The 17,273-nt window shown below is 36.9% G+C and overlaps 3 protein-coding genes across 3 annotated transcripts; 2 read left to right on the top strand and 1 right to left on the bottom strand.

Moving 5' to 3' along the window:
* The first annotated feature begins 2,261 nt into the window (after positions 1–2,261).
* LOC147853741 (pentatricopeptide repeat-containing protein At3g53360, mitochondrial-like) lies at positions 2,262–5,996 on the top strand. The gene is made up of 2 exons (XM_087332613.1): positions 2,262–2,457; positions 2,907–5,996. The coding sequence occupies exon 2, from the start codon at positions 3,280–3,282 to the stop codon at positions 5,242–5,244; it is 1,965 nt and encodes a 654-aa protein (XP_087188739.1). The 5' UTR covers positions 2,262–2,457; positions 2,907–3,279; the 3' UTR covers positions 5,245–5,996.
* A 4,727-nt stretch (positions 5,997–10,723) lies between these two features.
* Positions 10,724–12,610, top strand: LOC147853740 (uncharacterized). Its single transcript, XM_087332648.1, has 2 exons — positions 10,724–11,290; positions 11,716–12,610. The coding sequence occupies exons 1-2, from the start codon at positions 10,775–10,777 to the stop codon at positions 12,484–12,486; spliced, it is 1,287 nt and encodes a 428-aa protein (XP_087188774.1). The 5' UTR covers positions 10,724–10,774; the 3' UTR covers positions 12,487–12,610.
* A 1,967-nt stretch (positions 12,611–14,577) lies between these two features.
* TIM17-2 (translocase inner membrane subunit 17-2) lies at positions 14,578–15,762 on the bottom strand. Its single transcript, XM_087332593.1, has one exon. It carries the CDS (start codon positions 15,686–15,688, stop codon positions 14,894–14,896), a length of 795 nt encoding a protein of 264 aa, XP_087188719.1. The 5' UTR covers positions 15,689–15,762; the 3' UTR covers positions 14,578–14,893.
* Positions 15,763–17,273: the final 1,511 nt, after the last annotated feature.

Genomic DNA, 17,273 nt, shown 5'->3' with positions numbered 1-17,273 from the left:
TTTGTTTAAAAAAACAAGGTTTATGAATGCTATATCAGCATTAACTTAAATGGGTTAATTGCATTTAGAGGTTTAGGTGCGATGAAATGCTGGGTCTGCTTGGCAGAGATCATTGACAATATATTATGGGTTCAAAGTTTAGAAAATTTTGTCAAGTTGGTTTAACTGCTTGGTATATGATGAGATATGGAAAATCAAACTAATATATGTGCTATGGCATAATTGTGCATAACAAAAATATTTTCAAGTTCCTGGCAAGAAATTAAGAAATATGTTGAAGGTCCTGGCATTTTTTCCTCCTGAAAGGTATTGTCAAAGTTCATGCAGGGAGGTTTAAATGAATATCTAATAGAGCATGGAAGTGTTTGAGACTGCAGTTAAATTCGGTATTCTGAATATACTCAGCTTCGTTTACATGTTTATTAATTTAAAATTTCTAAAGCAATGCTGTTGCATAAGATAATGGAAGCTTGTATCCGTGCTAGGATGAAAGTAATTAAGCTTGTGTCGGAAGACAATTTAGCAATCCTTCTCTTACAATGTAATGAATGATGAAACCCCCTCGGCCTGAGCAGTCAACATTAGAGTTAGTTGAATGGAAATCACATGTAGCCTTACCAATTGGTTGAATTTAGAGTGAGAAAACTGATACACTTAGGTGGAACATGGGTCTACATTGGAGATCATGAGGCATGGGTTCAACCATTACATTCCATAGTGGCATCTGGTGAATTAACAAATATGAATGGAGTAATAGAGAGGTGAGAAAATTGGATAGTGTGTAAACAAACAAGAGAGAGAGAGGGAGAGGGAGAGAGAGAGCTGAGATGGATGTAAATCAGTTGTTAAGGTTGCCCAATGGAGACTAGGTGGTCATGGGTTCAACCCCTACATTCTGCGATGGCATCTAGTGAAATAAGAGATATCTATGGAGTAATTTAGAGGTGAGAGATTTAGGTTTTGAACCCAAGATGTAATGCTAGTAATGTAAACAACTTACCACTGGGGTAAACTAATTATGATAAAAGAAATAAAACATACGTTCAACATATTCAGAGAAAGAATAAATATATGCGCAATGTATTCCCAAAGACAATTACAAACAATATATGAGCTCAACTTACAAACATTGCTTCAAATGATTAAAGCTTTTCATGATGTGTCCCCTTCCTAAGAAGGGACATTAATACTTTGGAAGCGCATTAATAATGGTGGAGCAAGAGGAAGAGGAGAAAAATTGTGTCCAACCCATTCATAGTAGTTGGCATATAAAAACCTTTTGGATGCCATCTTGTGCTAGGATTGATTGTTAAATTAGCGACACACGAGCAAAAGAGGAAGAGAGAGAAAAGAGTGTGTTGGTTGCTAGGATGTTTGAAATGTAGGGTGCATAATGGTTTTCCTCCACCTGACATTGCTCACAAAGTGGTGCAATTTCCTTTGTTGGAGAATCTTGGAACGATAGGATAAGAACTAGTTGGAGTTAGAAATACTGAGTTAGAAAAATTGAGTCTATCTGGATGATGAATAAGGTTAAACTTCATGATGAATTTTTTTCAATGGGCATGGTTTCGGCTCAAACCAAACCAAACCGTTAAGCCATGGTTTGACGATTTATTGGTTCCAGAAAAATTGAATGGTTTGGATTTTCAATAAACGGTTCGGTTCTAAAACTCGGGTTTATAGGTTTTTGGTTAACTTTTTTTTTACCGTAACAGTTTATTATTTTAATGGTTTAATTAATGGTAATTTATTGATTTAATAAATTTAACTTAAATGCTTATTTAATTTAATGTATTTTTGTTTATTTAGATATTTAATTAATTTGATTTAAATGGTTAGGTTTAAATTTTTTATTAAATGGTTCGGTTTGGTTTCAACTTTTCCCTAAACGGTTTGGTTTCTTCGCCTTGAAACGGAACCGTGCCAATTGCTAACGGAAATCACCAAATCACACCCAATTTAATGACTATAAAGATAGGGGGAAGTATTAGGCATATTGGAAGTGTTGGGCAACCGAATTCCATGGGTCGGTGTTAAGGGTATGGAAGTAGAGTATTTGCTTCGGGCAGGGTGTAAGAAGTAGTTCGACGGGCTAATGGTAGAGCCATCTAGCTATTTGTTAAATTAACTGCGATTGCCCATCTTTCAAACCTTAATTGTTCGTTAATTAACTTCACTAAGATTGTGGTCACATGGCGATTAATTTTGGAGACAAAAATGGCATTTCCTAGCTAATAATTTACACTGTGCCTTGACAAGGCCGTCAACACGACGTTGATTTTTATGAAACTGTTGAACAATTGGTAGCACATCCTGTCGTTACTGTATCGATCATTTCTAGCACATCAAGCGAAATGATGGTCTTCTCCTAATCGCGCAAAAAGATTAATTCCTCTATCGCTGCAGGCTTCTTTCTCATTGTGGCGAAAGAAAGCAATAGCAATCGATGTGAAGGTCTTCTCATGCTCTACCCTCAATATGTGTAGATTTTGATGTGGCATTTTGCTAATTTAAGTGTGAACAGATACATCGTGAACAAAAAATTTGAAATGGGTTTTCATCTCATCAGGAAGTAAGACATGAGATGAAAGTAATCTTTTGGTTGGCTATGTTGAAAAGAGACACTGTTGTTTTGTTAGAACATATATTGTATGTTTGAGTCTATAAACTGTTTTTCTTTTGTTTCCAGATAAAAGGGAAAAAATATTTTTGTTTCTGACTCTGTTCTTGTTCTGAGATACATCGTGAACAAAAAATTGGAAATGGGTTTTCATCTCATCAGGAAGTAAGACATGAGATGAAAGTAATCTTTTGGTTGGCTATGTTGTAAAGAGACACTGTTTTTTTGTTAGAACATTGTATTGTATGTTTGAGTCTATAAACTGTTTTTCTTTTGTTTCCAGATAAAAATCAAAGAACATTTTTGTTTCTGACTCTGTTCTTGTTGTGTTTGGGTTTTCATCTTCTCTTTCTCATCATTTTGATGATGAAACACCCATTATAATATACAACTTCTTGCATATGTTTTCTTCTCCCCTGCATTGCTGTCATCATTCCGGTTGAAGAATTCTTATAGAGGAGAAAGAGCAAGGAGGAATGAAAAAAGGAAAAAAGATATGGTTTAAAGGTTTTGGTTTAGGAGGCCTCAACCTATAAATATAAAAGAAGTAAAGTTTCAGGTTCTATGATGGACTGGCAAAGAAGTCAAGAAGATTTGGTTTTGGGTTTCCATATGGAGATCTCTATGTATGAAATGTATAAGAAGGAATAAGAGATATGGGAAGTACCTCTGACTTCTGCAAAGATGTTGCTGCCTATGCAGCCTCACTGAAAGGTTGTGCCGAGAAGAAGGATCTATACAAAGGCACTATTATACATGTAGATATTGTAAAAAAAGGATTACTCCAAAAGAGTTGTTACTTAGGCAATGCTTTAATCTGTATGTATGTCAAATGTAATGCATTAATCAAAGCAAAAGAAGTTCTTGAGGAGCTTCCCCTCCGGGATGTAGTATCTTGGTCCACACTCATGTCTGGATATAATAAGGAAGGGCAGGGTGAGAAAGCATTGTCTTGTTTCGAACAGATGGTGAATGAAGGCCTCTCTCCAGATGTGATCACTTTCACTTGCATCCTCAAGGCATGCGGTAGCATAGGAGCCATTGATAAGGGCCAGAAAATCCACAAAGAGATTCTTGGGTCAGGATTATTGGGAAAAGATGCCATTCTTGGAAATGCCCTCATTGACATGTATGCTAAATGTGGTATGTTGGAGAAAGCAAAGCAAGTCCTTGGTGAGCTTCCTAACCGAGATGTTGTTTCTTGGAACACAATTATGGCAGGGTTTCTTCAACAAGGACAAGGCAAAAATGCAATGTATTGTTTTAAACGTATGCAGAGTGATGGCGTTTCTCCTGATGTGATCACTTTTGCTACTATGTTGAAGGCATGTGCTAGTGTAGGAGCAATTGATGAAGGCAAACAAATTCATAATGAGATTGTTGAGAAGGGTTTGTTTGTAAAGCATAACGTTCTTGGGAATGCCTTAGTCAGTATGTACGCTAAATTTGGTATGCTCACGAAAGCACACCACTTGTTCAATGAGCTCCATGTTAGGGACATAGTCTCGTGGAATGCACTTATTGATGGATATGCCCAAATTGGACAGGGTGAATTTGCATTGAAGTGCCTTGAACAAATGCAAAGTGATGGGTTTTCCCCTGATGCGATTACCTTTACTTGTGCCTTGAACACATGTGGGAACATGGGTTCTGTTATGAAGGGCAAACAAATTCATGACGAGATTTTGCTCAAAGGCTTGTTGCGAGAGGATGCTGCCCTGGGCACTGCTTTGATGGGTATGTATGCTAAATGTGGGGAGTTTGGAAAAGCACAAGAAGTGTTTGATGAACTTCCCATACGGAGTTTAGTCTCGTGGTCAGCTCTCATTGCTGGGTATACTCAACAAGGGCAATATCAAGAAGCACTAAATCAGTTTGAACAGATGCGCAATGAAGGGTTCTATCCGGATGTAGTTAGTTTCATGTGCATCCTTAAGACGTGCTCCAGCATAGGTGCACTTCATAAGGGTATACAAATTCATAATGAAATATTCAGTAAAGGATTGCTAGAAAAGGATATTGAGCTCGGAAATGCATTAGTGGATATGTATGTGAAATGCAGTCAACTAGAAAGAGCGCGAAAAGTTTTTGATGAGCTTCTTGTGAAAGATGTGGTTGCGTGGACAGCATTAATCTCGGGATATACTCAAGAGGGCCAGGGGGAGGAAGCTGTGGAGTGTTTTGAGCTAATGTTAGAAAAAGGACAATCACCAAATGAAGTTACTTTTCTTTGTGTGTTGACTGCATGTAGTCATTCAGGGCTAGTGGAGAAGGGCCAGATGTGTTTCGCAAAATTGAGTAGAAACTATGGCATTGCACCCAATAGACAACACTACACCTGTATGGTTGATCTTTTTGGTCATGCTGGTTTCTTTGATAAGGCAATGACTACGATAAAAAAATCGTCATTTTCTCATTATCCAATGTGGATGGCCTTGTTGAGTGCATGCCAAAAATGGGGTAATTATAGATTGGCAAGATTGGCTTTTGAACAAGCGGTATATCTTGATAAAACTAACAGTGCAGCCTATGTTTGTATGAGTAAGGTTTTGGCAGCAAGGGGCCTACAAGAGGATGCAGAAAATATTGAATCCATGAGACAGAAAAACTGTGTAGCTTGAAACCAATGTGTGGGACTTGCTAGGTAGCAGACTCATTCTTGGTAGTTTCTCTGATCAAACTAAAAGCCAACAAAGGACAATGTCTAGCACTGTATAGAGAAATTTTGAATAGGCCAGCAATACCGAACATGCATATTAGATGTGATCAGCAAGTACCAGAAACTCCTAGAGACATTCTGTCAGACATTCTGTTAGAGAAACTTCCTTGACTAATTAGCTCCCACTCATGACCCATATAGAAATCAGTTTGTCGGGGTCACCGTTGTATAGCAGTTCATCAACAGAAGCTGCATCTCAAATTTGGTAGTGGTAGGAATTGTAGCACCACTCACTCAAATTCTGTACAGTAAGGAACCAGAGATGGGTTCACAAATGGCATCTTTATCTACAGGAGGAGCTGCAGGGAAAGCTGTAATGAATACAGAGGTTGAGGTTAATAGGGTAGGAATCACTAAGACAATGAACAATCCGATGCATAGACTGTTTTATCAAGGCATGGAACTTGCTATATAACATATTGGTGCTCAGCAAAAATATTTAATCTGAGGCTACAACCCATTTCATTTTACAAAATGATGAATAGAACCTTTTGTTGTAGCACCAGAGGTTGGGTCGGACAACAGATATATGGAAACTGCATTATGGAAATTCTGAGAACACAAAACTAACATGGTCTCAGTCATGAAATGGTGATTCTAAATAGCAGACTTATTGGCTTCTAGTTATAATTGAAACTTGAGAACTAAACATAATCACTGAATGCATGATATCATATATGGTCGAGAACTATACATATAAGTAATCATCAAAATATCGTATGCATTGCCTGCGAAGTGTTCATTTGGACAATCTGATTGATTTTGCATCTACAAACCGCAAATCTGTTGCCGACACAAACTCATTATTTCTGAATTCACTTTCTAATCCTCAAAACAGGGTTTCAATCATGATTTGTTATGTAAGAATCTACTTAATAATTCACATATTGTCTTTTGATTTTGTAACTCTAGTATGATTTCAATTATGTCTTCCTCAATTGTCTTTCAATCATGATTTGTTATGTAAGAATCTACTTAATAATTCACATATTCACGTCAAAAATACTTTTTTTTTTGCATCGAAGGATTGTTACCATTCATAGAAATTTCACCCTCAAGATGGTTCACAATCCACATTCTCATACTTGTTGCATATGCCATGATATGTCACATGAGGAATGGTTCTCATCTCAAACCTAAACTGTAAGTTTTCAGATGATTCTCTATATTCCAAAGATCCACTTAATCTTATATATTTCATTTATGAAGTCTATCTAAATATCATTGGATATGTAGCGTCATGGATTCCTACTACAAAAATTGGTACACTTCTATTTTCTTTTTACAACATCAATTTATTCTTTTGCATAGCACCATCCATCCATGCCCCCCCCCCCGAGTATTCGTATAATTGCATGTGAGAGCATCCATCCATGTGGAGAAAATCTCAATGTTTGTGTTCATACAATCACATGTGAGACCACCAACGTGCCCAAACTTGGCACTAATTAAGCCCCACATTTGACGTATGTTCATGCTAGTTCATGTGGGCTTGGAACGATGCAACGATTGTGACAATATGAAGCAAATGACCTAAAGTAAAATCCCTTGGTTTCCAAATCTTGATGACCTCAATTTTGCACGATCATGGAAATATTTATACTGATGAAATGTTAATCAATCAGATCTAAGTGTTCAGATTTCTGAGGTAAGTATATATTTGAAAGAAAAACAAAAAAATGAATTCAATGTAGGGTTTAATTAACCTTCAAATGGTATTATCACAGAGATTGCCTTTTAAACTTGTTCTGAATCTCCATATAAGCTATTCATGCTACACTTTAAGAGTATCTTATGGGGAATTCAAACAAATCGAGGTATGAATCTTCTATGAAATGCAAGATTTTTACAAGCTAGAATATCAAATCACTGAGAAATTACAATATAAATAATGGGTATACATGAAAAACTTGGCTTTATACGTCATATAAGAAACTTTAGTTTGTTCCCACCAACTTGATCCAAAAATTATTTCTCATAGATGCATGCCCTTACTTTGAGTCTTGCCTTTGGTAAATGGTTTTATGTTGCATTCAATGAAAACATCATTCATGTTTTTTGTTTGATGTCATGCACACTAACAAATTGCTCCCAAAATGACATTGAACGATAAGATATCTTGTGATAGCCTACGACATCTTGAGTATATCTTCCATAACATGGTATGCAATCATGACTTATATATATATATATATTCGTGGAGCATTGATAGAATTATTATTTGGATGATAAGAGAGTGATATGTGTTTCAAATTTCTTAAAAATCTACTCATGTTTGGATTAATTTACTATTTAAGAGACATGTTAGTATTCTCATGAAAAATATTCCGAGAGAGTTCCACATTTAGTTGAGGACCTAGGTCATCTATTTTCTCTAGCTAAAAACTTAGCAAACAAATAGAATCTAGCTTGTGGAGTTTCGCATCAACAATTGAAATTTTATAGTCTGCCCGACTCTGCCACATTGACAATCTAGGATTGATACGACATCAATACTGTACTAGAATATGTCTCTTCAATTATATCTTACAAAATATATTACCATAGTTTTGTAGAAATATACGTGATGCTTGCCGACTTTGTTGCGGTATTTTCCAGACTTTAAGCTACTATTTCATAATACACCTAGGTTGTATATCAAATTGAACATGAGTGACAGATGCTAACAAAAAGGATGTTTTTTACTTTTTTATTTTGTTTTCCGAGTATTCTTCACACACATAACATGTCTTTGACTACTTTCCTATGTCCATTATTGTTAAGCTAACATTAATTTACAATTACCTCAAAAAATTGCTAGCCATCTTGAAGTATAAACTTGACAGTAATGCATGTAACTGCTCCAATTTGTTTATTTTATGAAAATATATTAGTCGAGGCCTTCTCATGTAGTTGTCACATGGGTCTCCACTCAATGGATTAGTTTAGATTGGGGGATTGATTAATACTACATAGGAAAACTAAAGCTTACTACTAACAATAAAGTCTTCCTCCCGATGATTCAATATGAAACTACATATAATTGTGTAACTCGGGTTCAAGCAAAATAAATTTAGACATGTTTTTAAAATACATAATGACACTTGAACAATTTAACTATCTATGCTTTCCACCACAATGTTATTAGCTAGATTCACAAACAAAAAGTATCTTATTTGTGAGTATGGTTTCGCATCCAACAAACAAAGGTAAGGTGAGCACTAAGTGCCCAACGACTTGCAATACTAGCTAATATGGTTTGTAAACTCCATTTGTGAAAGTAGCACCAATGCAAACATAGAAATACACCATTAGTAAACAATAATTTAGATGATTCCAAAACCTTTGTGTCATTTTTCTAGGCTTTCATGTGACCAACAAAGATAAAGGTCAATCTTGTTTCATTTCCATAAAGATTTATATCATGTTGTTCTCAACAATGTTCCTTTTTTAAACTACACTACATAGCATATTCATGCTTTACTATCCAATCAATCCATCATGTATCCTCAACATTGACACAATGTGTATCCAAATTTTTCTAGGTGTCGTACAATTGTATATTAGCTGCATATTTTCCAACAATATGTTTTATTTTAATCTAAAACATTATATAGAAGTCGTACACGTGCATATTAGTTGCATATTTTCCGAACAATATGTTTCAATTGATTCTAAAACATCGCATCTGAAACGTACATTTCAATTCCTTGAAGAGAAATGTTATTCTTGGTTATATATGTATCTAAAATGATGATATGAAGTATGTCCAAAATATTCCTATTTTTCTTTGGGAAGGAGCACAGGCAATGGCGATTCTAGAAACCATGAAGTTTACTACATTTAAATGTATGAAAGAATGTGTGAATGCATAGTTAAGAAGTAGGGCTATTTGTTGCCAAATAGTTGGCTATTGTTCAAGGGTTTTGGAAAGTTTTGGCTATTTCTCGTACGAGTAATATTCGCTAGAAATAAGATATATATTGTGAGATACATTCGTCCAATCATTTATATTTATTAAGCCCATGATGTTTCTTTGTACTTAGATATATAATAACATCCATCGACAACTTATGGTCCTTTAGGAGGCATGGATGTGGGTGTGCAATAGACATGTGTCTTTGCTTTTAGGAGGCATGGATGTATGTGTTGTGATAGCCACGTGTTGTTGCTTCTATCATAACTTTGTGAGTGATTGGACAAGCAACTTGCCCTAAATATATAATGTTTGTACTTTGGCAAGAAGACAACTTGTGAGGGGTGCAATTGGAAACCCTAAACACTCGCATTATCATGGGACTATGATGCAAGGGATACATGGAACCACCAGAGAGCATAAGCCCAAAACACTTGCACAAACAACCAAAACTTAGCACTCTAATGGAACATTAAATTGGAACTTTTGTGACGGTGACCCTACTTGGACTTTGCCACGATGATGCCAAGGAAATATCATTCAATGAATATGAAGGTAGCACGTTTTAAGAAATTGGTTGGAGTTCAATTTTTTTGGGTAGCACGCTTCTTTCCATATTTGAATAAATTTATCACTTCTTTCCATATTTGAATAAATTTATCACGTTTATTCTTTCTAATGATACTCATGGTGGATTTGCTCTAGATGAGGGAAATAAGAAGAGTTTTTCATTGGATCAAGTAGCATAAAACCTCCATCCATTTCAACAATAATGGTCAAAATAACGCAAAATGCTGTGCCTTGTCATTGGCAATAAGATTTTACAGTTTGAATAAAAAAAATGTAGTAAGCAAATCTGGATATAGATAGACTGTAAAACTTATTCATCTAGTATTTAATGCATTACCACAACTATAATGTAGACATTGTCATGATTGGGCAAGGGTGTTTCCACGATTTGTGCCTTAACCAATACCATGAACATATGATCCACCATCATCTTCTTGATCATGATCATTTATATAGTGGCAGTACGATCAACCCTCGTAGCTTCGAGCTCATTTTATTGCAGATGATGCCGACCGGCGGCTCGTGCTAATTGGGCGGGAATATGCTGAATTCCATGGATTGGGTGTTGGCCATGGTAAATTGTAATAGTAAAAATTCAATAAAAGCAGACTTTTTTTACACACTTCTTTGGATTATGAAAGAGCTCTCTGTTTCTCTCTCTTTAAAGCAGACCCATATATTTTTATACTATATGACCTATCCATCTGTCACATGGGTTGTTAGCAATCTATTCAAATATGAAGAAAAAGAAGGAGCTGAAGCAACTATGGAGAAAAAAAGATAGAGATCTAATAATTATACCTTAAAGATTTATATATATATATATATATATATATATATACATACATACATACACATATACATGTATAAAGCCTGTCTTTTACACCTTCCTTTCACTTCTTATCTCAGAGTAACACCCCACAACTCTGTGTTCTCAAAACACTCCTCCATTAATCCTGACTTCACCATGCCCACTGAAGAAGAACAAGAAGATCATAAACAAGAACAAAAACATGATAAGGAGGGAGAAGACCAAAGGGAAGAAGATCAACAAGAAGATCAACAAGAAGAAGAAGAAGAAGAAGAAGAAGAAGAAGAGGTGAAAGGGGACCATGTTTCTCTACTCAGACACTCCCATGTCTTCTCTGGTGTTTGCAGGAATTGTGGTCAATTTTCGCGTACCCCAAGCCCGAATTGGAAGATGTCAATTCCCAGGGAAAAACCCCCTATATCTGAAGTTCCTCATCATCGGCCCCCCCATCATCTAGCGGTTGGGCCTCTCCATGGCCAGCATGTTATCTCTGCTCGAAAGCTTGGTGCTGCCCTTTGGAAATTGAGTGGCTCATACTATGGAAGGCAGCCGCAACCCCTACCACCACCGCCACATCAACAATGTTTGGCCCCTTCATCTTCTCCTCCCAACACAAAAACCTCCATGAAAGCTTCTTCTTCTTCTTCTGCATGTCATCCTATAATGTGCAAGGTACTCTTCTTTCTTCTTTCTCTTTCTGTATAATGTATGTAAGGCTCGTGCATATATGTAGGTAGGCTCATTCATAGGGGTGTGTATGTGTATGTATGTGTACATACATATGTGCTACTATGTATTCCCTAGTGCTTCTCCTTTTGGTTTTGTGTAATGTATGTACATATGTACCTTTCATGTCAGCTAATTAATGTATGTACATATGTACCTTTGCATGTAAGCTAATTAATGTATGTACATTTTTGCATGTACGGGAATGTATATACATACATATGTGTCCGTATGTATCACAGGTTATGTTGTTTGGACAAGAGCAACTACTCAAAATTTTCCTTTCTTTGAGATCACTTAATCTACCCATATGATATATATAAGTCCAGAGGAAAATCCTTGATTGCTAAATGGTAGGGTATATATAACAGATCAATGCAAGGAAGCATCTGAAATCTCGGCAATCATGGCCTTTTACCCAATGCGAATCGCCCACATCCGAAGAAGACCTGGTAAGGGTGCTTCATCAACTGTGCTTGCTGGAAGAAGAGCATCGGCGCGTCGTTTGCTCACTACGCTCGGACTTGAAAAGGTCTCGCGCAAACGCACATAGACTTAGAGCCGAGCGGAAGCTCTACCGACAACGCATCATTGAATCGAAGTCGAAGCTCGCCGAAGAGAAATCGATGGCTCATATTCGAGTACAAGAAGCGGTTTCGTTGGCCATTGCCTCTCTCAAAGAAGACCTAGACAATGAGAGGAAGTCTCGGCACAAGTTGGAGGCATATCAAAAGAAGATTCTGAAGGACATGGGCGAGACCAAGAAATCCCTCACGAAGGTCCAAAAGGACCTGGAAAGAGAACGGAGAGCGAGGGAATTGATGGAAGATGTTTGTGAGGAATTGGCAAAAAAAATAGGTGATGATAAGGCAAAGGTTGATGAGCTTAAGAGGCAGTGTGCCAGAAATCGGGAGGAGGCCGTGGAAGAGCAGAAGATGTTTGAAACAGCGGATGCTTGGAGAGAAGGAAAAATACACAGGATGCCATCACCTAATGGTATGAGCTCTCCTCAAAGAAGCAACAATGCTTTGAAAGAGATTCAAGGATCCCATAGTAGAGATAATAGCTTAAAAACAAAGCTTTTACAAGCTAAATTAGAGGCCCAACAAGGAAGGATTAGAAGAAACAAAGGTTGGAGTTAATTATGTTTAGTTGGTGTTTTACCTCAATGGGGACACATGTAGATGTTTGTTTGGAATAGCTAACCTATGTATACGTATGTATAATTGTAAACACGGAAATCCGACTGTTCCATTTGTTTATTAATGATGAGGTGTATGCTGTCTCTTTAAAAGAATGTTACTTAGCCAAAAGTTTGCATCTCATCGATAGGTCATTACCAAAATGTATTGTGATTGAATTTTCCATCCAACAACAGCATGATCCTCACAGTTGGTTATTGTACTACTCTGGAAAGGCACAAATTCATGTTTAGATTGTGCTTAGAGGAGCGTGAACCCCCTTCTCATGGATGGATAGGTAGTCCTACATTTAACCTTGCAAGGGAATTAGAGCTTAATGCATTGGATAAAAGGGACAGCCTATTTGGGTTCCTAGGTATCTTTAGTGCTTCTAGCATTTCTCACAATGGCAACCTAAACCAAAGCACTTGCATTAGATTCATAAGTGGACGATTTCGGAGCATATGATGATGATTGATAAGTGGCCGATGTGAGAGCATGTGATTCATAAGTGGACAATTTCAACATTTATGCCAAGCCTAATGGTTGTAGCCTTGTAGGTGTGATCTTCCTTTATGGCAACACATTTTAATTGGTGAGTGAAAATGTTGATATTTTTCAACGCTTTATCAACTATTTGAAGGAAAGTCTGGATTGAACCCAAACACGTTTTCTGCATTATTTATTAGTGATAGTAATAGAGCAATCTCTAGCAATTTAGGCCTACACGTAGGCTGTAGCACATGAGGCATTGGCTAGATTGAGGTTGCTTATATGTTCACATAATATGGATGGATTGCTGTCAACAAGCCTACATCCTCCTTAGGGCATTTTATGCTTTTCTGTGAAGAAAGATACTTCATCATTGTCTAAACAACATCATTATCATAACTAAGCCAAAACATTTAATTAATGTGTGTTTGAATATTTGAATAATGAATCATCTAACATCATACCAAGACAAACATTTGGCATCATCTACAAAGTAAAAGTTCCCATAATATCCTTGAGTTGTGAACGTAAATATGAAGGTTTCACTTACTAGATTTCCACAATTGACTATGTTGCGAAGACTTAGAACCAGATGGTAATTCAGACTAAGCATATGCCACTAATACAAAAAAGATAATTTATATCATACACTTAATTAACATAAAATAATAATTAGTGTTAGCATATTCATTCAATCATCTCAACAAATTTAAATCCTAATTTAAAGCTCAATTAGCCCATTAAACTTCAAACCAGACATGAAAATTGAAACATACAATGCTTTGAATTCTCCCAATTATGAGACTTTCTAGTTAAGAACTGAGTTAGCAGAAACAAGCTGCTAATGTGAGATTTAGGAGTTAACCTTTCAGATATGATCAGATAGTAAGAAAGAAAATGTCGTCATAATATCATACAAATATATTAAATTTCAGTTAAATTTTAATTATCATGAGATTAAAAGCCCACCTCAGACCAAAAAGCAGACTATAGTCTTTAGTTTTGTATATCTTTAGTCTTTATAAACTATTAAGGATGTTATATGCATAAGTTTTTCTTCTAAATGCAACTCAAAATATACACATTCATCACCAAAATGTGCAAGTTGTTTCACTATATAATAACATGCATCGATGATATTATTTAATTTGATTATTCTTCATTCTCTGGATAGTATAGCTCAACAAACGTTGATAGACTTTTCCATAGGATCCAAAGTTCAAAGTTCAGCTCTCGATTTCTTCATTTCACCAAAAAACAAATATGTCTACAGAAATATGCAAGCAATGACAATCAGTTGCGAATAACCCTTAGGAAGCACCTACCAAACATTCAACTAGCATCAAACAAAGGAACCATCTTGTATGCACTTAATTCTATCACTATATTAAGTCAATAATATGCATATCACAAAATTTCAAGTTCCAAAGATATTTACTCAGCAATCATGGAGAGATCAATGATTAACATCTAAAATTCTAGAACCAACAAACCATATTACATAATTATTTTTCCATTACTGAATGATTAAGATGTCTGTCTCGTTAATAATTAACAAACGCAAACAACAAAAATCTATTAAAAATTTTCATTAGTATGTACCAACCAGGTAAGCAAGGTTTGTGTTAAGCCCTTTCAACTAATCATAATACTTGCAACACAGTTGATGAGACCAACATGTATATATGCAATCTAGTAAACGCATAGTGGGATGCAATCAAAATGCATGTGACCAACCCCAGGTGGCCATCGATAAGGCAGATGACAAAACAATGTATCTCCCAAATTCACCTTCTATTCATGAACCATTCTCATTGTCATAAACGTTATCTTTCTCTTGACGCGAAAACTAACCTTTTTCATTGTCTCTCTCTTTTCACTTGTAGTCAAAGGTGGGCATGGCAGGCCCAGAAGAAGTCTCAAAGGATGCCAAAGTCTCTCCACTAGATGCCGGTGCTTCTTCTTTCTTCCCGCCGAATAGGCCTTTACCAATTGCAGCCCAACCTGAATCATTCGAACTAGAACTAGTAGATAAAACTTCACTTGAAGAAGAAGAAGAAGAAGAAGAAGAATCGGCGGCTTCATCTTTCTTGCTTCCAAATATGCCACCCATCCACGAGGTCCAACCCGATTCAGACTCCGCAGGAGTGGAATTGGCAGATGGTAGGGGGGAATTGGGCATTTGCCCAGGCAAGTAGACGCCAGCTGGAAGACCCATGGGCTGCTCAATAGGAGGAGGGGGCAATTGGGCCATGTTGGCAAGGACCCGATTGATCATAAGACCCGCGCCTTCGATGAGGGCGAGAAGGACCCCACCGAAAAGGGCCGATCGGGAAGCCGCCCGGGCACCATGCCTCATCTGTAAGAAGCCGCCTGTGGCCGCCCCAGCAAAGATAGAGTTCCAGGGGTCCTCCTTCTGACGGACGTAGACCATGGAGCAATCGAAGACGGAGAAGAGGCCGCCCCACACAGCAAAGCTGCCGCCGATCCGGGGCGCGTTCATACGGATGGCCTGCGCACCGCCCAACAGTCGCTCTCCGTTCGGCGAGTTCTTCATGCCCTTCACGAAATGGAAGGCGGAGCCGCCCACCGCGCCCATCCCAAAAGCTCCGCCGATGTCGTCCAGGATGCGATCAGGGCATGGCTCTCGGGTCTGATCGGGGGCAGACATCCCTCCTCCTCCTCTCTCTCCTTCACACGCCTCTGATTGTCTCTGCTTCTCGTCTCTCTGTCTCTGTCTCTGCTTCTTCTGTGGTATACCTGCTCACCTGAGTCAGAGAGCTTTAGGGTTCCCTCGCATTTCCACACACGCATACATATGTATATTTTATGCATGTATGTATGTATGCATGCATTAATGTATGGATGTAATTATGTATGTATGTATATATATATATGTATGTATGTATGTATGTATGTATGTATGTATGTATGTATGTATGTATGCGTGCATTAATGTATGGATGTATGCATGTATCATGTATGTATGTATGTATGTATGTAATGTATGTATGTATAATGTGTATATGTATGTATGTATGTATGTATGTATCGATGTATGTATGTATAATGTGTACGTGTATGTATGTATGTATGTATGTATGCATTAATGTATGTATGTATAATGTGTATATGTATGTATGTATGTATGATATGCATATGCATATGCGAATGTGAATGCCTATATGTATGTATAATGTGTATCTGTATGTATGATATGCGTATGCCTTTATTTATGTATAATGTGTATATGTATGTATGTATGTATGTATGTGTGTGTGTGTGTATGTATGTATGTATGATATGCATATGCATATGCGTATGTGAATGCCTGAATGTATGTATAATGCGTATCTGTATGTATGATATGTGTATGCCTTTATTTATGTATAATGTGTATATGTATGTATGTATGTAAGGAACCAAATGTGCTTTAGGGTTTCCTTCTACACATATCAGGCGGCGCCAACTTCCTTCCCAAAATGAAATGTTCCTACGAGAGGGAGGGTGGGACGCAAAACAACAAATTCCACACCAAGTTTTGCTACAAATTGATGGTATCCTTGTGAATACACAACGTCATTGAGTTATGTTGGTGCTTTTTTTACTTCTTTATTATAGGGGAAAATATCAACATTGTTATACCCATGGGTTCATGTAACTTCTTAGATGTTTATTACTATGGTATTATTGTGACTTTTTAACAATGAGCTATAGCTATTTTCATCAAAATACACATATACAAGGTAACAATCATCCAAGGTTTGGTTTGACCTGAACCAAACCACGGAAAATGTGGTCTCAATAGTTTGGTTTGGTTTGATTTAGTTTTTGAAATTTGTAAACGTTTTCGTTTGGGTTTGGTTTGGCTTGGCGGTTCAAGGCTTGGGTTTGGTTAGATTTGAGCCTTTATTGACTTAATGGTTTGTGGTTAAAACGACATTAAACTACAACATAAACAATGCAAGGGTTTAAAGTTGTGACATTTTTTATTTATTTTTGTTGAGAATCAAGCTCAACATAGTGCAACGTGTGAACACACCTTTTGAGAATCTATGATTACTCAAAAGTCAAGAGTCACACCACTACTCTCTACACATTAACTATGTAGTATATATTCCCAATGACTATGAGTCTTCACATTCCCCAAGAGAGAGTAGTTGTTGAAGTTAGTTAATGAAGAAAGAAGGTGACTATATATAAAACACCTTTCTCCTACTTCATATTAAGTCCGTTGTGACTCCTTGTAATGCTAC

The sequence above is a fragment of the Azolla caroliniana genome, unplaced genomic scaffold (genome assembly GCF_043228905.1).
Source record: "Azolla caroliniana isolate FFs.n. ecotype wild unplaced genomic scaffold, voAzoCaro1.0.p SCAF_16, whole genome shotgun sequence".
Taxonomy (NCBI): Eukaryota; Viridiplantae; Streptophyta; class Polypodiopsida; order Salviniales; family Salviniaceae; genus Azolla; species Azolla caroliniana.
Note: the sequence above shows the minus strand (reverse complement) of the source record. Positions and strands in the feature narration are given on the sequence as shown.